Genomic DNA, 19055 nt, shown 5'->3' with positions numbered 1-19055 from the left:
TACTCAGGGCCGCCTTCGGAAATCACGGGTCCCTGTACGGCAACATTTTTGGGCTCCCTAGTCTTCGCCCCCAAGTCCCTCCCCATAACTCGCCCACCCCCACAGTAAAAAGGTCACACAGACATCAGAGCTAAAACAATAACCCCAATAATTTATAAAAAGCCACACGTTATAAGAAGCCATTGGTAATCAGGGGCCCCCTTGCAAGTAACCAAAAAAAAATATTGATGGCCTGGGTCACCCCCCACAAGTTATAAAAAGCCATTGGTATCTCACCCCCCCTGCAAATAAAAAAAAAATATCGATGGCCAAGCCCCTCCCACAAGTTATAAAAAGCCATTGGTGATCAGGGCCCCCCTGCAGTTAAAAAAAATATTAATGACCTAGGTCCCCCCTACAAGTTATAAAAAGCCACGAGTAACCTCCTTTAAGTCCCCTATAAGTTTGGCTCTTAAAGGGGGCTGTTGCAAAGTTTAGAAGAGAGGATCCAGTGCTCCAGTGCCAGCATGAATTTTCTCCTTTTCAGCTCTTTTTACCCTCATTGGTCGCTTAAGTTTAAGTCCTGGTGAGGCTGCATTGGGATTGGTTAGGCTGGAGGGGAAGTTCCTACTTCACCCATCCAATCCCTATACAGCTTTACCGGGAGTTAAACTTAAGCGACCAATGAGGGTACAGAGAACTGAATAGGAGAAAAATCATGCTGGCACCGGAGCTCCCATTCTCGCTTACAGCAGGGGGGCTCGGCTCATCAAGTAAGTGAAGCATGGCCGGGTCCCCTAAGAAAAAAAAACACGCGAGACTGGGATAACTGTACCCCCCTGATGGCAGCCCTGGCAATACTTACTTGCTCGCTCACGAGGTGACTTGGTAGTATACACTGAATAGACATTGTATTCATTTAAAGATGGCTCCAAGAAGGCCACAGGCATTGCTGCTGCAAGTCGGGCCAGACACTCACCCAGTGCTGGCCGCTGCCTACAAGCAAATTTATATTATTGAAACTGTTCTAAACAAACACATACCTATTTGACAAAATAAGACAAATATACAAATACTATAGTTCCTTACTTTTCCACATAGGGACTCTTAGTTGTTCCAAGAGAGTAGATACTGCACAGTGTCCTATAGCAAGAGACTTGCAAATCATCCACTGCAGAGACAAGAGCGACACCATCAAGATCTTTTATAAACCTCATATTCAACTTGATTTAATATAGAATTCGTCAGAAAATACGGGCCCTAGCTTTTATGGAATATCCAGTAAATTAGAACTACAATATTTGCAATACACTAATAATCATATTGAACTGGGCTGGTGAATGGACAATTGAGCAGTGTTGAAAATATCAGAGGCTGAGGTTGCAGAGAAAAGGACAATATCTGAAAAGTATGTTAACAATTATGCCAAAAAAGTTTCAATTGAACAACTAAATACATATCCTGGTTTGGGTCTGCACTAAAACGCATCCATAATCATTATTTTTCAAATAAAAAAAATTTGTTAAAAGTACACAAGATATTTGCGTTTAAGTAATGCATTTATTTATATTAAAATGTTATGAAGAGGGTTGGCATGAAGTTAAAGAAACATTTTTTGTGAGAGAATGGGGTATCTATCTATATCTATATCTATCTATCTATCTATCTATCTATCTATCTATCTATCTATCTATCTATCTATCTATCTATATATATATATGTAGAAAGAAGATCAGCACTCTCTGTAGTTTGGTGAAATTGTGTTGATTTATTAATCAAGATAGGGATGCATCTAATCCACTATTTTGGATTCGGCCAACCCCCCGAATCCTTTGCAAAAGATTCAGCCGAATGCCGAACCGAATCCTAATTTGCATATGCAAATTAGGGGTGGGAAGGGGAAAACATTTTTTACTTCCCTGTTTTGTGACAAAAAGTCACGCGATTTCCCTCCATGCCCCTAATTTGCATATGCAAATTAGGATTCGGATTTGTTTCGGGCAGAAGGTACTGAAGCCTGCTGGAAAAATGCCAAATCCTGCCCGAATCCCAAACTGAATCCTGGATTCGGTGTATCCCTTATATAATACACTGAAAAAGAATAAACAATTTATCAAGGAACCTATATAGCTAATAAACAAACCAAGATAGTGTACCCAGAAGGTACATTCATCCATTTATTTAGAATCAGAAGTTTTGGAGGCAGCAACAATTTTTTTGGTAGATCAAAACTTGATAAACCTGTTCAATCATTTCTAGCACCAGTTTCTGGAGTAAATGTAGTGCAATGTTTATGTGACTTTAAATGAATTCACTACAGTCCCTACAAATGGATATTTTTCATATTATTTGGGTATCCTTATCTCCAGTTATCATACTTTTCACATTCCTACTTACAGATGACATCGTCCCCAAACTGATGCTGCGCAATATGTTCAAATAGAGATGTGAGGACCGGAAGCAACGCCACAGTGGTGTAGTTAATATTTTGTGCCACACCCTTTACTTGGGTACTTGACTGGGTCACTTTGCCAAGCTTCAGATTCTCCACCATCTTCTCAATGTCATCTGAAGCACCCTCAAAGAATGAGCGCAGACCGGCTTTAACAATCTCTGGACCTGATTTCATGACTGTCCTGCATTGTATAAAGAATGAAGCAAGGTAAGGTGTATGCCTTATTTATTTTAATCTATTTCAGCAGGCAAGTACAGACAAAGCATGGCAATGTCACATCGTAGATTGGTTTGACTGTATATTTTGAAGGGGCTATCATTAAACATTCTAACCTGGCATCAAGAGAACGACCCAAAATATGGAGGCAGTTTACAACAGCTGGAGCATCCGTGCCTGAGAACACAAGGATACCGATAATTATACGACTGCGGAGGAACAGAAAATTAACACAAACCAGCACACTCAATACATGGACACTGAATTAATCTCCTTCTACAAAGCAGAACAAAGTATGTTACCAAGGAAAAGCATTAAAGAACACTTCCAGTTTCATCTAATGGAAAATGGCAACACCACACACCAACCCCTTACCGAAAAGAGAGACGCGGTGTCGTACCAGTGCAGCCATCTTACAGAAAAGACTGAGTGTAGGAAGCGGAATATGAGAGAGGGAAAGAAGCATGAGAAAGAGAAAGGGTGAAGGTAGAGGAAAGAAGGGTAAGATTAATTTTGATAATTTAATGATAATCAACGTAAAAGGAAAATGGGCACAACTTAATTATATACAGTACTTGCACTTGAACCTACAGTCAACACCTTTATACACAAAGTAGGCTATTGTTCTGGGGTCTTAGCATCCCTAAGAGAGTAATTACAAAATAAATTTCAAGGGTGCTGTACAGTGATGTTGGAAAATGTTAAGTGGTTATCACTGTTACCATTCCATGGCCATTATCGTTTCAGTAATTAATACCGGTGGTAGTAGCCTCTTGCTTTCTAGTCACAAGAAAATATTAATATTTCTGTGCAGTTAAAAGACTATAATAATGTCACATAATAACTCATTTGGACACATGTTTAGAATATAGCAATATTTGAAATATTAGTAATGGCTGGCAACTACCTTCAGTGTCACGGTCTGCAGAAACACTCACCTAGCGATCATCTCCTTCTCCTTGTTGGAGGCATGGCCCCCACTGCCCAGCACTTTGGCTGGAGTGGACAAAAAGTACAAGCAATGGTTCTTGAAGTACTGGTTTATAAGAGGGAGGAGAATCTGTGAGAGAAGAGATATATCAGCATTAAACAATCCAGTATGCCTTCCTAACACATCAATACTACACTTGACTTAACACATCAATAGTCACTGGAAATGCCATAAGGGGGCACATTTACTAAGCTCGAGTGAAGGAATAGAATAAAAAATACTTTGAATTTCGAAGTATTTTTTTGGCTACTTCGACCTTCCACTTCGACTCGAACGATTTTTTTTGGACCATTCGATAGTCGAAATACTGTCTCTTTAAAAAAAACTTCGACCCCCTACTTCGCCACCTAAAACCTACCGAGCATCAATGTTAGCCTATGGGGAAGGTCCCCGTAGGCTTTCCTAGCTTTTTTTGATCGAAGGAAAATCGTTCGATCGATGGATTAAAATCTTTGAATCGTTCGATTCGAAGGATGTAATCATTCGATCGAACGATTTTTCCTTCAATCGTACGAACAAAGGAAATGCGGTAAATCCTTTGACTTCGATATTCGAAGTCAAAGGATTTTACTTCGACGGTCGAATATCGAGGGTTAATTAAACCTCGATATTCGACCCAAAGTAAATGTGCCCCTAAGTGTCAGGGCACACAGGTAGATTTGGCTAAAATGTAAATCGCCGGTGGGAAGGCACTCGAAGTGATTCGTTTCCCGAAGTAGCCTCACGAGGAAACTTTGGGCGACTTCGGAAAACAAATCGCTCCGAGTGCCTTCCCATCGGCAATTTACATTTTAGCCGGCGGGAAGGCAGGGGAGGCAGTTTGGGGAGATTAGTCGCCCCGAAGAAGAGGAGATTTGTTGCAGGGCGACTAATCTCCCTGAATCTGCCTGTGTGCCCTGACCCTACGGAGAACTACTGTATGTGGTATTTGGCAATATAAGAGCAAACTTGGTCTGTTTGCACACCTTGTAGACAAGCCCAACTAAACTGTTTAAACTTTGGGTAGTCCCAAATCTAACATATCTCTAAAGAGCAGCACATAAACTAAATCTGGAAGTTTCATGCCAATACACAATGATATGTAGCAAAGGTTGTTTTAGGCTGGGGCCATAAACAGCAATGAATGGGTTAAGAATCCTCAATAATACCATGGGGCAGATTCATTAAAGGGCGAAGTGGCTAACGCTAGCGACTTTTCATCAGAAATCCAATCCTCATGGACATCGCCAATTCACTAACAGGCGCAGATGACAATTCGCTAGCGTTCATTCGCACTCTATCGCCAGGCGACTTTTTCGCTCAGGCGAATGGTCATTGATCAGCAAATTTAGCAAAGTGCGGATTTTACTGAACGTAATCTCTTTCGCCAGAGTTGAATTAGCCACCTCAGACCAGATGAACTGCTAAAATGAAGCTACATCTTCCTCAATCTGATGTCAGTGACATCATATCCTGTCAGCCGAAAATGCATTAAAGTTTAAAAAACGCTGGCGACTTTTCCTTTTTTTTGAGCGGGATTGCTTGCAAAAGTCCTAGCTTGAACTTTTTTTGGTTTAACATTTTTCCCCAGACATTTGAGAACATATGGAATATATGGAGCATTTCTTTTACAATCGGCTCATGTCTAGGGCATACTATTAACTCTTTTGTCTTTATTAAGGTCCCTTGACATTTGTCATAAAAAGTGGCGACTTCAAGCATTTGTCCCAACATTTATAATAAAGTCCATACAACTTTAATGTACCCGCCCTATTCAAATTGACCTAAGCGTAAGATCACTAGCGACTTTTAAATAGGCACAAATGAACGCTAGCCAATCTTCGCTTGAAATGCTCGCACTGTTGAAGTAACGCTAGCGAAAAGTTGCCAGCGTTTGGCGCCCAGGACACTACTTTGCATATTAGTGAATTAGCGTAGTGGTATCGAATTTGCGCCTGCCGAAGTGGTGCAAAGCAGTTGCTGGCGAAAATTCACCCGTTAGTAAATCTGCCCCCCTGTGTCTGTGACTTTTTTCTATATTTTAAAGACAGAAGCATAGGAAAGAAAAAGAGAGATTAAGTAACACAGAAGGTGCTTCCCAGCAACAGAAGAGATTCATTTACCTTTGCAAAAAATTTTATTTCTCGCTCATGGGGAGATTTCTCCACTCTTCCACTGCTTACAACAGCCTCTGCATTTATAAAACAGGAAAAACAAACATCAATCTAAAGTCAGATTCTACTTTTAAGATTTTCTACTAAAAACTGATTCTTAAATGTATTCCTCAATGAATTAGGTTGCACTAGAGTTGGCCATAGATGCAAGGATATAGTTGTATAAATCGAAGTTTCGTATGATTTTCGGACCGCGTGGAGCGTCCCAACATTTTTCTTACCATGGCAATTGTTTTATTTTTTTGTAACTTACATTTTTTATTGGTCATAACAATGTTGTTTTACAGTCAGCAGATAAAACCAAGCATTTGTACATTACAGTTGCTTTATGTATATATAAAAGAGTAGAGAGTTTAATTGCACTCTCTGCATTAAGAATTATTGCAAACTGACAAATGCAAGTTGTCATGGTAACCATCAATCACACATTACTATAAGGGCAGAGACAGACCAGAGATTTAGTTGAAAAGTCCCCGAAAAGCCTTCCCGCCAGCTAGAATCTAAATTCCAGACGGGAGCACTTCGTTTTCGGAAGTCGCCCAAAGTTGCCTCATGAGGAAACTTCGGCTTTTCGAGGAGATTAGTCACCCGAAGAAAAGGCGATTTATCGCTGGGCAACTAAATCTCCCGAATCTTAGCGTGTGCCCTTACCCTAAAAAGGATTGCTTGCAACTACTGCCCTTTATTCTATAAATAATGAATATCAGAAGACAACAAAATATCAACACAACATTGTTATCACATTGATTCCTCTTACCCAAGTGAGCAATGAATTCCTGCGCTGTGTCCATCAGTTTCAGAAGCTTCTGCAGGAATCCATAGGCAAAACGTTTCTCAATGGATGAAGTGTCTAGTTCCATGTCTTTTAACCCCCTAAAGAGATAGCAGGGGTCAGCCTGTCCCAAGCCAAACGTTTATGTTTTCACAACCAAAATAACAACTATCCTTCATGTAAAATTCATACAGTTCATGTCTGAAGCATTTACACGGTTTTATCAGATACCCATCTCTTGCAGACTTACCGTGTCACTGCATAGCCATTGATCTGAAGAAATTTCAGCAATTCATGAGCTTTCTCTCTGTCCCGTGCTTTCTCTTTTGCTGTCAGCGTATCATAGGGCACAAGCAAAGGGTGTGTTCCCCCTCCTAAAGATTACACATTGATTACATTCAAGGGATAGGGATAATTGTCCATTTAAAGGTGTGATTTATTGATGAATGAAAAGGGATTAGTTTAGTAACTTCACAGCAGAACAAGATGTGCAAATGCAGGAATGGATGACAGATAAGTAGATAGATATATTAAGTTCATTTTAGGGATGCACTGAATCCACTATTTTAGTTTGTGAAGATACTCATTAGTGATGGGCGAATTTATTCGCCAGGCGCGAATTCGCGGCGAATTTGCGCGATTCGCAAAACGCCCGCGAAAATTTTCGCGGTAAAAATCCGCCGGCGTCAAAAACGGGCGCCGGGGTCGAAAAAACGGGCGCCGGCATCAAAAACGGGCGCCGGCGTCAAAAACGAGACGGCGCAAATTCGCCCATCACTAATTCTCATTCATCCAGGTCATGGTATATCTGTAGAAAAAAAGTCAAATCAACTGGATTTGCTTTATTTTTTCCTTGAAGACGTTTCACCAGGCATCCAACTGGCTTTCTCAATTCAGAATAACTCTCCTTATCAAGTTATTCTGAATTCAGAAAACCAGTTGGATGACTGGTGAAACGTCTTCAAGGAAAAAACACAGCTAGTCCAGTTGATTTGACTTATTCCTACAGATATCCACTATTTTAGCTTTTGGCTAAATCCAGGATCCTTTATGAAAGATTTGGCTGAATACCAAACCAAATCCAAACCCTAATTTGTATGTGTAAATCATGGATACAAGGGTGAAAAATGTTTACTTCCTTGTTTGTACAATGAAAACTCATGTGGATTCAGGTTGGCCAGGTCTTTGGATTCAGCCAAATCAGAATCCTGCTGAAAAACTAAAAATCTTGGCCAAATTCTGAAATGAATTCTGGAATTATTGGATAAACAAATGTACATTTAAGTTAGTGCCAAAATTCATTTACAGGCTATTATATACATTTTAGTGAATAACGAAAGGACAGAGGGACATGTTCAGGATCAAGTCTGCTGTTTGGGTGGTATGTTCTTACCCTTTCCCTCTAGTTCATGTTTCTTTTTCCTTCCCCATGTGTTGTGATAATTCTCTGCCAACTGCTCAGCCATTGACTAGGACAGAAATATTTACGTACACATTATTGATTAGAAATATATTTAATAAAAAATTTAACATACTCAGGCTCATTAAACACTCCTTCTACTTTTTGGAGTCACCACTGTACCCAATAAGCCTGCTTTGATAAATATTGTTCAGATATGCTGACTGAAACAAGGGAACTCTGGAATTATTGCCATCCTGGATGAGGCGTTAATTCCAAGGATCCCATAACAAACGGTGCTACAGATGGGCGAATTTATTCGCCAGGCGCGAATTTGCTGTGAATTCCCATGATTCGCTGCCGCCACAAAAATTCGCCAGCATTTTCGTTGGCGAATTTGCGTCGGCGATCGAAAATGGAAATTCGCAGATTTTTCGGCGAAGAGAAACTCCACCAACTCGCCCATCACTAGCTACAGACTGCCAAGTGAATGGTTTGCAAATGTGCTAAACGAACAGGAGGACGGCACTCCGGGTAAAAGCAGGTTTTTATTGCAAGGTTCTGCAGAGATTCATGGCCTTACGTGTTTCGGGAATACACTCGCTTAATCATAGGCTATGATTAAGGGAGTGTATTCCCGAAACGCACAAGGCCATGAATCTCTGCAGAACCTTGCAATAAAACCTGCTTTTACCCGGAGTACCGTCCTCCTGTTCGTTTAGCATATATTTGCAGTGGCGACGCTGCGGACTGAGCACCCAGGATACCCAGAGGAGCAGCAAAAAGGTGGTGAGTCCAGAGTGTTCCTAATTGGTTTTAATGGTTTGCAAATGCCACACACCAGAAATGACATGATTCTAACTCATATCATGTGGTTAAAATTATACTTTTGGGTTCATATTGGTGCACTGGGGATGCATGAATGCAGTGATGAAATTATAGGGAAAAATACGCCTTTTGGGAAAAAAGGCACATTGAAAAGTGTAGCTCTAGGATAGCTAGCAGGGGTAAATGATGTACAATCAGAGACTATAAGGACCCCAACAAAAGCACAGGATAACTAAGAGAAGCGATGCAGAGAGCACCCCTTTGGGTCTGGCCACACGGGCAGATTCGGATAGCTTAGTCACCAGGCGACAAATCTCCTTTTCTTTGCGGCGACTAATCTCCCTGATCTGCCTTCCCCTGCCTTCCACCAGGACAGGCACACGGGGAGGTTTTGATTTCCAAAGTTGCAGGTAATTGCCTCACGAGGAAACTTCTGGTGACTAATCTCCTCGAATCTGCCGTGTGGCCAGACCTTTAGTGCTCATTCACATACAGCTTCCGTCAAAGGGAGTGCTGCACTCTACACCTTGCTCTTCCTGAAAAATCTGGAACGAAGTGCTGAGCACAGCTTCAGTAGGTATATGGCTGCTCTATGGTGGTAAAATCAAGGCCCTGATGTAGCCTGTGTCTACTGCCACCCCCTGACTTGCTTGTCTGAATGATGTGCACCCCTCATACTAACCATGGGGGTACGCTGTATTCTCTGTGCTCTAAAATGAAGACCTGTGGCAATATGTCAAGGGAGGAAGACAGGCTGCAAAGGGCACAAACATCATAGTCATAGTGTGCCAATTTTTGTGCACCTGGTCTTCCAGTTCCTAAATGTGCCCACAACATACTCTTATCTGAAAAATGTATAATGCTATTTGCAAAACACCTGCACACAGCATTGTTATATCAAAGAATAGGAGACACAACAAAGAGACACAAAACTGTTGTACACAGATGTTGTATTACCTGCAGTTCTCTAGACAGGGTAATTCCTGTGAGATCCATTGGAGTTGGGCTAAAGGTTTGGACTGTGGGGTCATATGTTTGCTGAAAGGCAATGGGATAAAGATGTCACAGGAGAGTCATAGCAAATCCTAAAGCAGCAAGTGTATGTGTCAAAAGAGATAAAAAATAAATGCCTGGGAGGCTTTCACAAATGATGGGTGAACAAGGGTAGAAAGCCAGAAAACAGATGTTTAGAGTACCTAACACACTGGAATGAATCAACTGAAAGAAAGTGTCACCTTGTAAAGCAGTTTAAAACAAGCGAATGCCTAATGAGTCATTACCTGCGCTGTTTGGGAAATTTTTCGACTTTTCGTTTTCTTCTCTGTTTTATCCTCTTCACCTTCACGAGCTTTTTCTACTGTCCATTCCCAGGCAATCATGGCCTTTAGAGATTCTTTGATGGGCCAGCGGTAAATTTCCTTATCCTACAAATGAAAAGGGAAACTCTTGACTGTGCATCTTCAGGCTCGTATGCTGACCCTTTCTTCACCCTCTAACATACATGAACATTATACATGACCATTATACACACACCATACGGAATGCTTGCCCACCAACCAGGTACTTTCTTTCCTGCTCTCCCTTACATCTCACAACCCCCTTCTCCTGATCTGTCCCTTCCTCTCTAGCTGCCTTTGTAAGGGTTAACAATTTTAGCAGGGCTTTGCTTTTCTTTATAAGGAGTCCTGTATATACCTTAACATATGTTTATGTTTAACCTTTGACCTAGGCACATTCTTAAAGGAGAGCTAAACCCTTAATGAAAAAAACCCTACCCTCTTAACCTACACAGACCCACCTCCCTGCTCCCACCCCAGCCTAGCTGCTACCCCTGGTAAACCTCTAGAACAAATTAAACTATTTGCAAGCCTTAAAGGAGAAGGAAAGGCTAAAATTAAGTAAGCTTTATCAGACAGGTCTATATACTGCAAATACACCACTAAACCAAAGTAATGCTGCTCTGAGTCCTCTGTCAAAAAAAACACAGCATTTCTTTCCTTCTATTGTGTACACATGGGCTTCTGTATCAGACTTCCTGTTTTCAGCATAAACCTCCAGGGCTAGGGCTTGAGCATGCTCAGTTTGCTCTTCTTGCCCATCTCCCTCCCTTTTCCCCCCGGCCTGCTGTAATCTGAGCCCAGCGCTATGAGTAAGCAGGGAGAGACTCAGGCAGGAAGTGATGTCACACCAAGCTAATATGGCAGCTGCTATCCTAAACAAACTTCTAGAGCTGTTTACTCAGGAATGGTAAAGCATTCTGCAGAATAAATATAGTGTTATAGCTTGCACTATAGTGGCTAATCTATTGGCAATAAACTGCTTCGGTAGCTCTCCTTCTCCTTTCAATAAAAAGTAAAGCCAGTCAAAAAGATGTATTACCACTCCCTACAAACTTGAATTTAAGGTAAATGGCTTTAATAAACCACATAAATATTTAGTCCAAATCAGCTATAAAAATCACAGAGTAAGAGTAGGGAGAAATTGTACCTTTTCTGAAAAAGTTTTGTACGGACGTAACATATGATGAGTCTTGGCTTCTTCGTCCACAGTTTCCCCATAGGACCAATTATTTTGTATCTGTATAAAAGACAAGAGGCATATCAGAGAACGAGCCTCAGGCATCACAGCTAACAACCTTTACACACAGTAATAGTCACGTACCTTCTCAAATGCCCATTTGTCGTGTGTGTACTCGGCATACTTGTTGATGAACCCATCTAGTTTTTCAGGGATAATGACACTAAAAAGGAAATATATTTTTTAGATCTCTTATATAATAACAAAAACTGTTTGTGAAAAAGAAAGAGCTGATACAGATGGCAGATTTGACGTGACACATAAACCAGTTTCTTACTTCAGAGTTTCTACTGGTTTAGGATCAAAGTTTCCCTCAGCATCCACAGAAGCTTTTTTCTCTGTCTTGGATGAGTAGCTGGCGTCTACGTAGTCTGGTGGAATGGCACCAGCAATCGCACACAGGCAGGGCATGGTTATCTTAGAAAGTTCTGCATCAAATTTCTGCAAAAGGTCATATGGTTAAAGGACTAGTGATGGGCGAATTTATTCCCCAGGCGCGAATTCGCGGCGAATTTGCGCGATTCGCAGCCAGCGAATAAATTCGCGAAACTCCCGCGAAAATTCGCGGAAAAAATTCGCCGGCGTCAAATTTTTTTTTCGAAAAACGGGCGCCGGCGTCGGGAAAACGGGCGCCGGCGTCAAAAACGAGACGCTGGCGCCGTTTCGCGAATTTTTTCGCCGTTTCGCGAATTTCGCGCGAAATTCGCGAATTTTTTGGCGAAGCGAAACGGCGCAAATTCGCCCATCACTATAAAGGACATTCTGTACATTCCATAATGAATATCTTTCGAAAATATTTTGAAAGGAATTATTGAGATCTGTACTGGCAGATTAGCATATCATTAATTTTGGCTTGAAGTATTTACCTTATGAGCAAGAGATTCAAAGATGCCCCAGAAAAGTTTTCTAGTTAAATGAAGTTCTTCTTCTGATGTCACGCCATAATTAGCCCATCCTGTTGGTAGACAATAGTATTTCCAGCAGCGCTCATAGTGGTTGGTAAGGAGCTGAAAGACAAAAGGAAAATATTAAAATGATAATAACCATGCAATAACCAATATACAGTAGAGAATCGGTGCTGAGGATACTAAAACTGACCAGAGCTAGCAACTATGGGGCAAATTCACTAAGCGCCAAAGCGCCTAACGCTAGTGTGAATTCGCTAGCGTTGGGCATTTTCGTTACTTCGCAAATTCCCTAACGGACGCTGGCGTAACTTCGCTAGTGTATCTTCGCACCCTTACGCCTGGCGAATTTGCGCAACGGACGTAACTACGCAAATTCACTAACGCGCGCATTGTTCTGAACGTAGCTTTTACACCAGACTTCCTTCGCCACCTCAGACCAGGCGAAGCGCAATAGAGTAGATAGGGATTGCTTCAAAAAAAGTTTAAAAATTTTCTAAGTCCCAAAAAACGCAGGCGTTTTTTCTTTATTATGGGTGATAGGCTGAAAAAGATCGAAAATTTTTTTGGGGCTCCCCTCCTTCCCCCTACATTTCTTAACTCATGGCACCTTAACTATACAGTGGGCACATGTGTAGGGCAAAATAAACATTTTATTTGATGTTTTGAAGGTTTCCCAGGCTTGTGTAGTGCTGCTACGAATACTTCCATTGAAATTTGAATTTGGCACCGTATGCAAATTAACCATCGCTAGCGTAACTTCGCTTTGCTTGGCGAATTAACGCTAGTGCAACTTCAGAACCTTACGCTACCCCTGAGCGCAACTTCGGATTTTAGTGAATTTGCGGAGCGCTGGTGAAAATACGCCTGGCGAAGTGTGGCGAAGCGCGTCGAAGCGGACGCCAGTGCAACTACGATTTTAAGTGAATGTCCCACTATGCCTTTGCCTGGCTAAACAAAAGTCAGGATCTGCATTGGCAGAACCATCATGCTCAGGTGTCCAAAGCTGAAGAATAGTGTCACATATTCTCACCTTCAAAGGCATCTTGGCAAATTCATTAAGTATGGGAACATCAAAAACAAGCCTACGAAGAAGGTGCTGCAGCATGGATGGACGCAAGTACCTAAAAAAAGGGACAGGAGTAAAATGAGTAACAGCTGATGTTTCTAAATTTCACAGTAAGTACAAAGCTGTTGCACTGACAAGTGAGTGGTTGGTAGCCTATGCGTAAGTGCCCACCTTTGGCACGAAACGCGTCAGGCTAGAGCATGTCCTAATAAAGTTTTTTCATTTTTATAATATTTGGGCTCGTCTTCACTAAACAGTAAGGGGCAGATTTATCAAAGGTCAAAGTGAAAATTCAATTTTAAAAAACTCGAATTTTTGTGTACTTCGACTAGGGAATAGTCCAAATTCAATTTGAAAAAAATTAGAAAATTTACATTTGAAATTTAAATGTACTGTCTCTTTAAAAATTCGCCATCTCAAACTTGCCGAATTGCTGTATTAGCCTATGGGGGACCTCCTAGAACCCGTTTGGAGTCAATTGGTAGACTTTGAAAAAAAGTTTTTTTTTTGGAAAAACTTCAAATCGAATTTGATCGAATGCGCTATTACTTCGATTTGTACGGTTCGAATTCGATCTAAAAACTGACCTATTCGGGCAAAAAAACCCCGATTTTTTTTAAAAAAAATACATTCTGGTTGGTCTTTTTAAATTTCAAAGTATTCAAATTCGACTCTTGATAAATCTTCCCGTCTTTTCATGATTTTTGCCTTTTGAAATTATTTAACTATGTACAACCTATGGACTGGGGGTACTTTAGGATATGACTACTGTGTATAATAATTTTGTATCCCCTTGAATAAGACATCTTTGACTTTAATTAGACTTTGATTTATAGTTAGAAAAGTGGAGGCATACACCACAGCAGAACTTCACAATTATTTGAGTGCATGGTAGGACATCATTTGCCTCACCTGTAATCACTTCTATTTGTTGCCCATAATAATAATATATTGGCAGAGCAAGGGAAATAAGCAAGATGGGAAACCCTGTTTATCTAATTTGCACTGATTTTTGGCTATGATACATTAAAGGGATCCTGTCATCAGAAAACATATTTTTTTCAAAAAGCTTCAGTTAATAGTGCTAGTCCAGCAGAATTCTGCACTGAAATCCATTTCTCAAAAGAGCAAACAGATTTTTTTATATCCAATTTTGAAATCTGACATGGGGCTAGACATATTGTCAATTTCCCAGCTGCCCCATGTCATGTGACTTGTGCCTGCACTTTAGGAGAGAAATGCTTTCTGGCAGGCTGGTGTTTTTCCTTCTCAATGTAACTGATTGTGTCTCAGTGGGACATGGGTTTTTACTATTGAGTGTTGTTCTTAGATCTACCAGGCAGCTGTTATCTTGTGTTAGGGAGCTGCTATCTGGTTACCTTCCCATTGTTCTGTTGTTTGGCTGCTGGGGAGGGGGGGAAAGGGAGGGGGGTGATATCACTCCAACTTGCAGTACAGCAGTAAAGAGTGATTGAAGTTTATCAGAGCACAAGTCACATGACTTGGGGCAGCTGGGAAATTAACAATATGTCTAGTCCCATATAGGGATGTAGCGAACCGCCGCCGATGTGTTCGCAAACGCCGTTCGCGAACACCGGCAAAATTTGCGAACAGTTCGCGAACTGTTCGCGAACTTCGAACATCCGAAAATCGTTCGATTCGAACGATCGAAGGATTGAAATCGTTCGATCGAAGGATTTTCGTTCGATTCGAACGAAAATCCTTCGATTCTAGCGGTCGAATGGTCGAACGGTCGAACGATTTTGACGCGAACGCCTATTGGCGAACGTCGCGCGACGTTCGCGAACTTGCGGCGGACGCGAACAGTCGAAGTTCGCGCGAACTAGTTCACTGGCGAACAGTTCGCTACATCCCTAGTCCCATATCAGATTTCAAAATTGAATATAAAAAAATCTGTTTGCTCTTTTGAGAAATGGATTTCAGTGCAGAATTCAGTGCACTATTAACTGATTCATTTTGAAAAAAAAAATGTTTTTCCCATGACAGTATCCCTTTAAATCAGAGGTCTTAATCCCTTTAAATTTTAAGACCCCTCCAAGCTTTTCAAGATTTACTCTGGCCTTCAATAAAATATAAAGAAGGTTACATGATATCTAAATAAAGCTCAGGCTACACTCCACCATGTCCTGATTTGGGTCTCCTGGGGGCAGAGCTTACTATGTTATATAACGGATAAACTGCTTCCACATGAACACAAACGGAACAGTACCTGCATAGAGCCATCAGACATTCCTCTATGACATCTCGCTGTGCCTTAGTAAGAGAACGACCACGGGAAAGGCGGTATATTGTGTGCAGCATGGAGTCCACCATTATGGCACGGTGCTCAGTTCCAGCAAACAGAGGGGCACATTTAGTGATAAGAGGCAGCACAGCCAGACACAGGTAACGGTTAAGAGCAAGAGCCATCTCTGTGGTGCTGAATGCAGCCTATAGAAAAAGCAGCAAATTAACTGAAAAAACTGTAAATTGTAATCGAGGCAAACGTTAGAGAAAAAAATTGAAAAGAAAGGTGAAAGAAGAACCTACAAAAATGTCCAAAGATAAAAAAAAAAGAAGAAGAAGAAATTTTACAGCCACTAGGTGAGATACTCACAGTGTCTAGAGAGGCTGTAGCCCTCATGTCTGGTAAGAACCCAACCTCAAGAACCTGCAGGAGAAAGTCTTGATTGTCTATGCCATAGACACGGTCCAAAAATAGAACCATTGGCGATTTGTGATCAGGAACAAAGCTGGCAGACATCTTTGGCTCAATTATATTCCCATCTAATATGGACAGAGATGAAAGTGAATTTAATTTGGTTTCTATAAAACCTGCAAAACGTCACTCTCCTGAATCGCTGGACATTTTGTATTTCTACATATTCAGTAAAATATGGTGAGACACGGATCCTGATTTATCTGCATATTTGTATTTATTCAGTTGTGCAGGCATTATTATTCAAGGTAAGTTATTTTGATAAAAAGATGAACTCTACTGTTCAAGTTATCAGGAATAATGGTGGAATGATTGATTGGCTTTAAATAGCAATAACCTCCAAATAGAGCATCAAAAAGCTAGAAAAAACATGCACAGTTTATTAATTAGCATTTTTTTTCTATTCTCACCCTTGCCAAAAGCTGGTATTTGCAGTGGCAAACTGATGACTCCCACAAGATCCTCAATGGGCACAAGAGATCGCAAAATGGCACGGATTCTTAGAGCTTCTCCCTTTCCAGCCTGGATCAACTGTAATACAGTATATACATAATGAGACAACGTTTGAAAAAAATTAATATATACAACAAATATATTCTTACATGTTACATTTTGGAAAGGGGAAAATATTATGCAAAATGTTCAAATTATCATAAGAATAGTAATATTGTTTGTTTTTTGTAAGCAGTAATTTTTTTAATTGATTCATGGAAATCAGATTACCCCTCTACTTCTCACATGAAAAATCAGTATAAAATGTATTGTGTTTTTTTAGTTGGTAAGGATAATATTAAAGAAAGGCCATTTACTAACAATTACATTTTTCCACAAATCTCAAAAGATATAAGTCTTCCTGCTGAAGTCAATGGGTGCGGCACTGATCTTATAGAACTACTTTTAATCAATTTGGACTTTTAGAGGTTTTTGGTAGGAATTGAAATTGGTTTTAGAGGTATTCATATTTGTTAGCACATCGTTCATTGCTTTTTTGTCATTTACCCTTTTTAAGTTCAGATCTTTTAATGAATTCCATGACATTCGTGGTTTTAGAGAATGTGAGTTTAGACGTGGTTTCAAAAACCCTCTTAAACCACTAAAATGGTACCTTTAATAATTAGGCCTCTTAATGTACAATGGAAAAACGAATATTGAACAGTGGGAAAAAGAGCAGAAGATAAAGACAAGCAGATGAAATGAGATAAATGATCAAGACAATATTTGGGGGAAACAAGGGAGACAGAAAGGAAGGAGTTTGGTATTAGGCATAAAAGAAATACACAAAAATATGCATCTCTACTTTCTTACATGCATCTCAGGAGCGCAACGTCCCAACAGGTCAATCAGAGCAGAATAGAAAGACATGATGGCGTTACCAAGATGTACACGATTTTCTTCATGAACCTCTTCACCACCATACCTATGTTAAATGTAGTTAAAGAAGGAGAGGCATGATAGACTTATTTATAGTGCTTATTTACTTTTTAAAGACCCAGCGGTAAGCATTAAAATATGAACAGTGATCATTCCCAGTGTCAGACTGGAACACCAGGGGCCCACCCAAAAACCTTAGACCAGGGGCCCACACTCAGTACTATTATTCTTCCTCTGCTCACTCAACCTCTATTCTCCTAGTCTCTTTTCTTTACATACTTTAATCTATTATTCCATCTATTTAGCCTCTTTGTTCTCATAGAAATAAGGAATGGCCATGAAATAGGCCAAATGTTAAGCAGCATGAGGGACCAGGAGTTTTCCTGGTATCCCTGTGGGCCAGTCCGACACTGATCATGCGCAATTTATAATATGCTTGTGCTTGTGTATATTTACAGGCGTCAGTATTCCAGCAAGGGAGCCCAATACATAATACCTGCAGTAAGAGCAGGACAGCCTTTGTACAGTGCGTAGTATGCTGCATTTTGAACCTGCATAAAGTAAGAAATAGCTCTGTGTGCTGCCCCCCTATACCATGGATGCAAGAAGCACCTAAATGCATGCCAGCCACTAATTAGTATGCATTATCTTTTTTCCTCTATCTGGTGCAATAATCTAGCAATAGTGGCTTTAAACATACACTGACTACATCATTTTACTCTCAAAAAGCAATTTACAAGATGAAATATAAAATTAAATATTATATGATGCATGATTAAAATGCCACATATTGATGAAAAACCAATTGCACCAAAGTTCAATCAAACTCTTTTATAGCAGTGATATGGAAGTTTATACAGTTAAAAGTTAGTGGGGCTCATTTATAAACTTTGCGCAGGGCAGATTGGTTTGCACAGTGATTATATTCACTCTGCCCATGGCTATATTTATAAAGCTTAATAAGAACGTGCAAACAGAATTGCGGATTTTATTTCACAATGCTAATGTCTAAACGAGCTTTTTAAATATGTCAAAAATTGCAAATATTAATGTGCACACTCTGCATATGAATTATGCCACAACTTTGGTGGCGGAGAAAATATTCGCAAAACAGTTTTTCAATTACTGTCAACACTATTTTGGTGCACAACAACCATTTGCGAAAATGTCTTCTCCGTGCGAATTCAAATAAGAACAGAAAGACGGGCAGAGCAGTGCAATTTAATAGCTTCATAGGCCAACCCAACCATTTGCGAATGACTATTCGCTGCACGAACTTTATGAATAGCCCCCAGTGTGTTCTGGAGGATGCTCAGAAATAATTACTCAAGAACTTATTCATGAATGTATTAGAAGAGAGATGATACAAAAAGAAAAGTTTGCTTACAACTCCCTCCGACGATCCTTTTTGACAGTGGGACCATCCCTGGCAGGATCTTCAGAAATTTTGATGGCCTCCTCAATCGCAGCGAGCAAGCCGTTCCCTCCTTCTCCTCTCAGTGCTGGACCGAAGCACTCTGGGCGTCGGATCAAAAGACGAACAACAACATTGGCATTCTCCTCAACGCTTTCACCTAAGTGTAGTAAAAGCAAATATACACATTTAAAATACAATGTAGTT

At 40.5% G+C, this 19055-nt stretch overlaps 1 protein-coding gene across 4 annotated transcripts in view; it reads right to left on the bottom strand.

Moving 5' to 3' along the window:
- The window catches only part of LOC108700581 (ryanodine receptor 1), a 142274-nt gene that overhangs the window by 55811 nt on the left and 67408 nt on the right, over positions 1–19055 (bottom strand). For all 4 annotated transcript variants that reach the window (XM_041575339.1, XM_041575341.1, XM_041575340.1 and 1 more), the window contains exons 44-65: positions 18822–19008; positions 17369–17480; positions 16474–16594; positions 15962–16131; positions 15575–15795; positions 13309–13399; positions 12237–12377; positions 11648–11811; positions 11455–11533; positions 11281–11370; positions 10074–10217; positions 9751–9831; positions 7960–8035; positions 6817–6940; positions 6552–6667; positions 5744–5811; positions 3589–3710; positions 3026–3075; positions 2767–2827; positions 2377–2615; positions 1069–1150; positions 845–975 (exon numbers count right to left, since the gene is read on the bottom strand). In XM_041575339.1, coding sequence (XP_041431273.1) covers positions 845–975; positions 1069–1150; positions 2377–2615; positions 2767–2827; positions 3026–3075; positions 3589–3710; positions 5744–5811; positions 6552–6667; positions 6817–6940; positions 7960–8035; positions 9751–9831; positions 10074–10217; positions 11281–11370; positions 11455–11533; positions 11648–11811; positions 12237–12377; positions 13309–13399; positions 15575–15795; positions 15962–16131; positions 16474–16594; positions 17369–17480; positions 18822–19008 — 2670 coding nt within the window. The remainder of the gene's footprint in view (positions 1–844; positions 976–1068; positions 1151–2376; positions 2616–2766; positions 2828–3025; positions 3076–3588; positions 3711–5743; positions 5812–6551; positions 6668–6816; positions 6941–7959; positions 8036–9750; positions 9832–10073; positions 10218–11280; positions 11371–11454; positions 11534–11647; positions 11812–12236; positions 12378–13308; positions 13400–15574; positions 15796–15961; positions 16132–16473; positions 16595–17368; positions 17481–18821; positions 19009–19055) is intronic.

Source organism: Xenopus laevis, chromosome 8S (assembly GCF_017654675.1).
Source record: "Xenopus laevis strain J_2021 chromosome 8S, Xenopus_laevis_v10.1, whole genome shotgun sequence".
In the NCBI taxonomy this organism is placed as follows: Eukaryota; Metazoa; Chordata; class Amphibia; order Anura; family Pipidae; genus Xenopus; species Xenopus laevis.
This window is presented reverse-complemented; position numbering and strand designations above follow the sequence as displayed.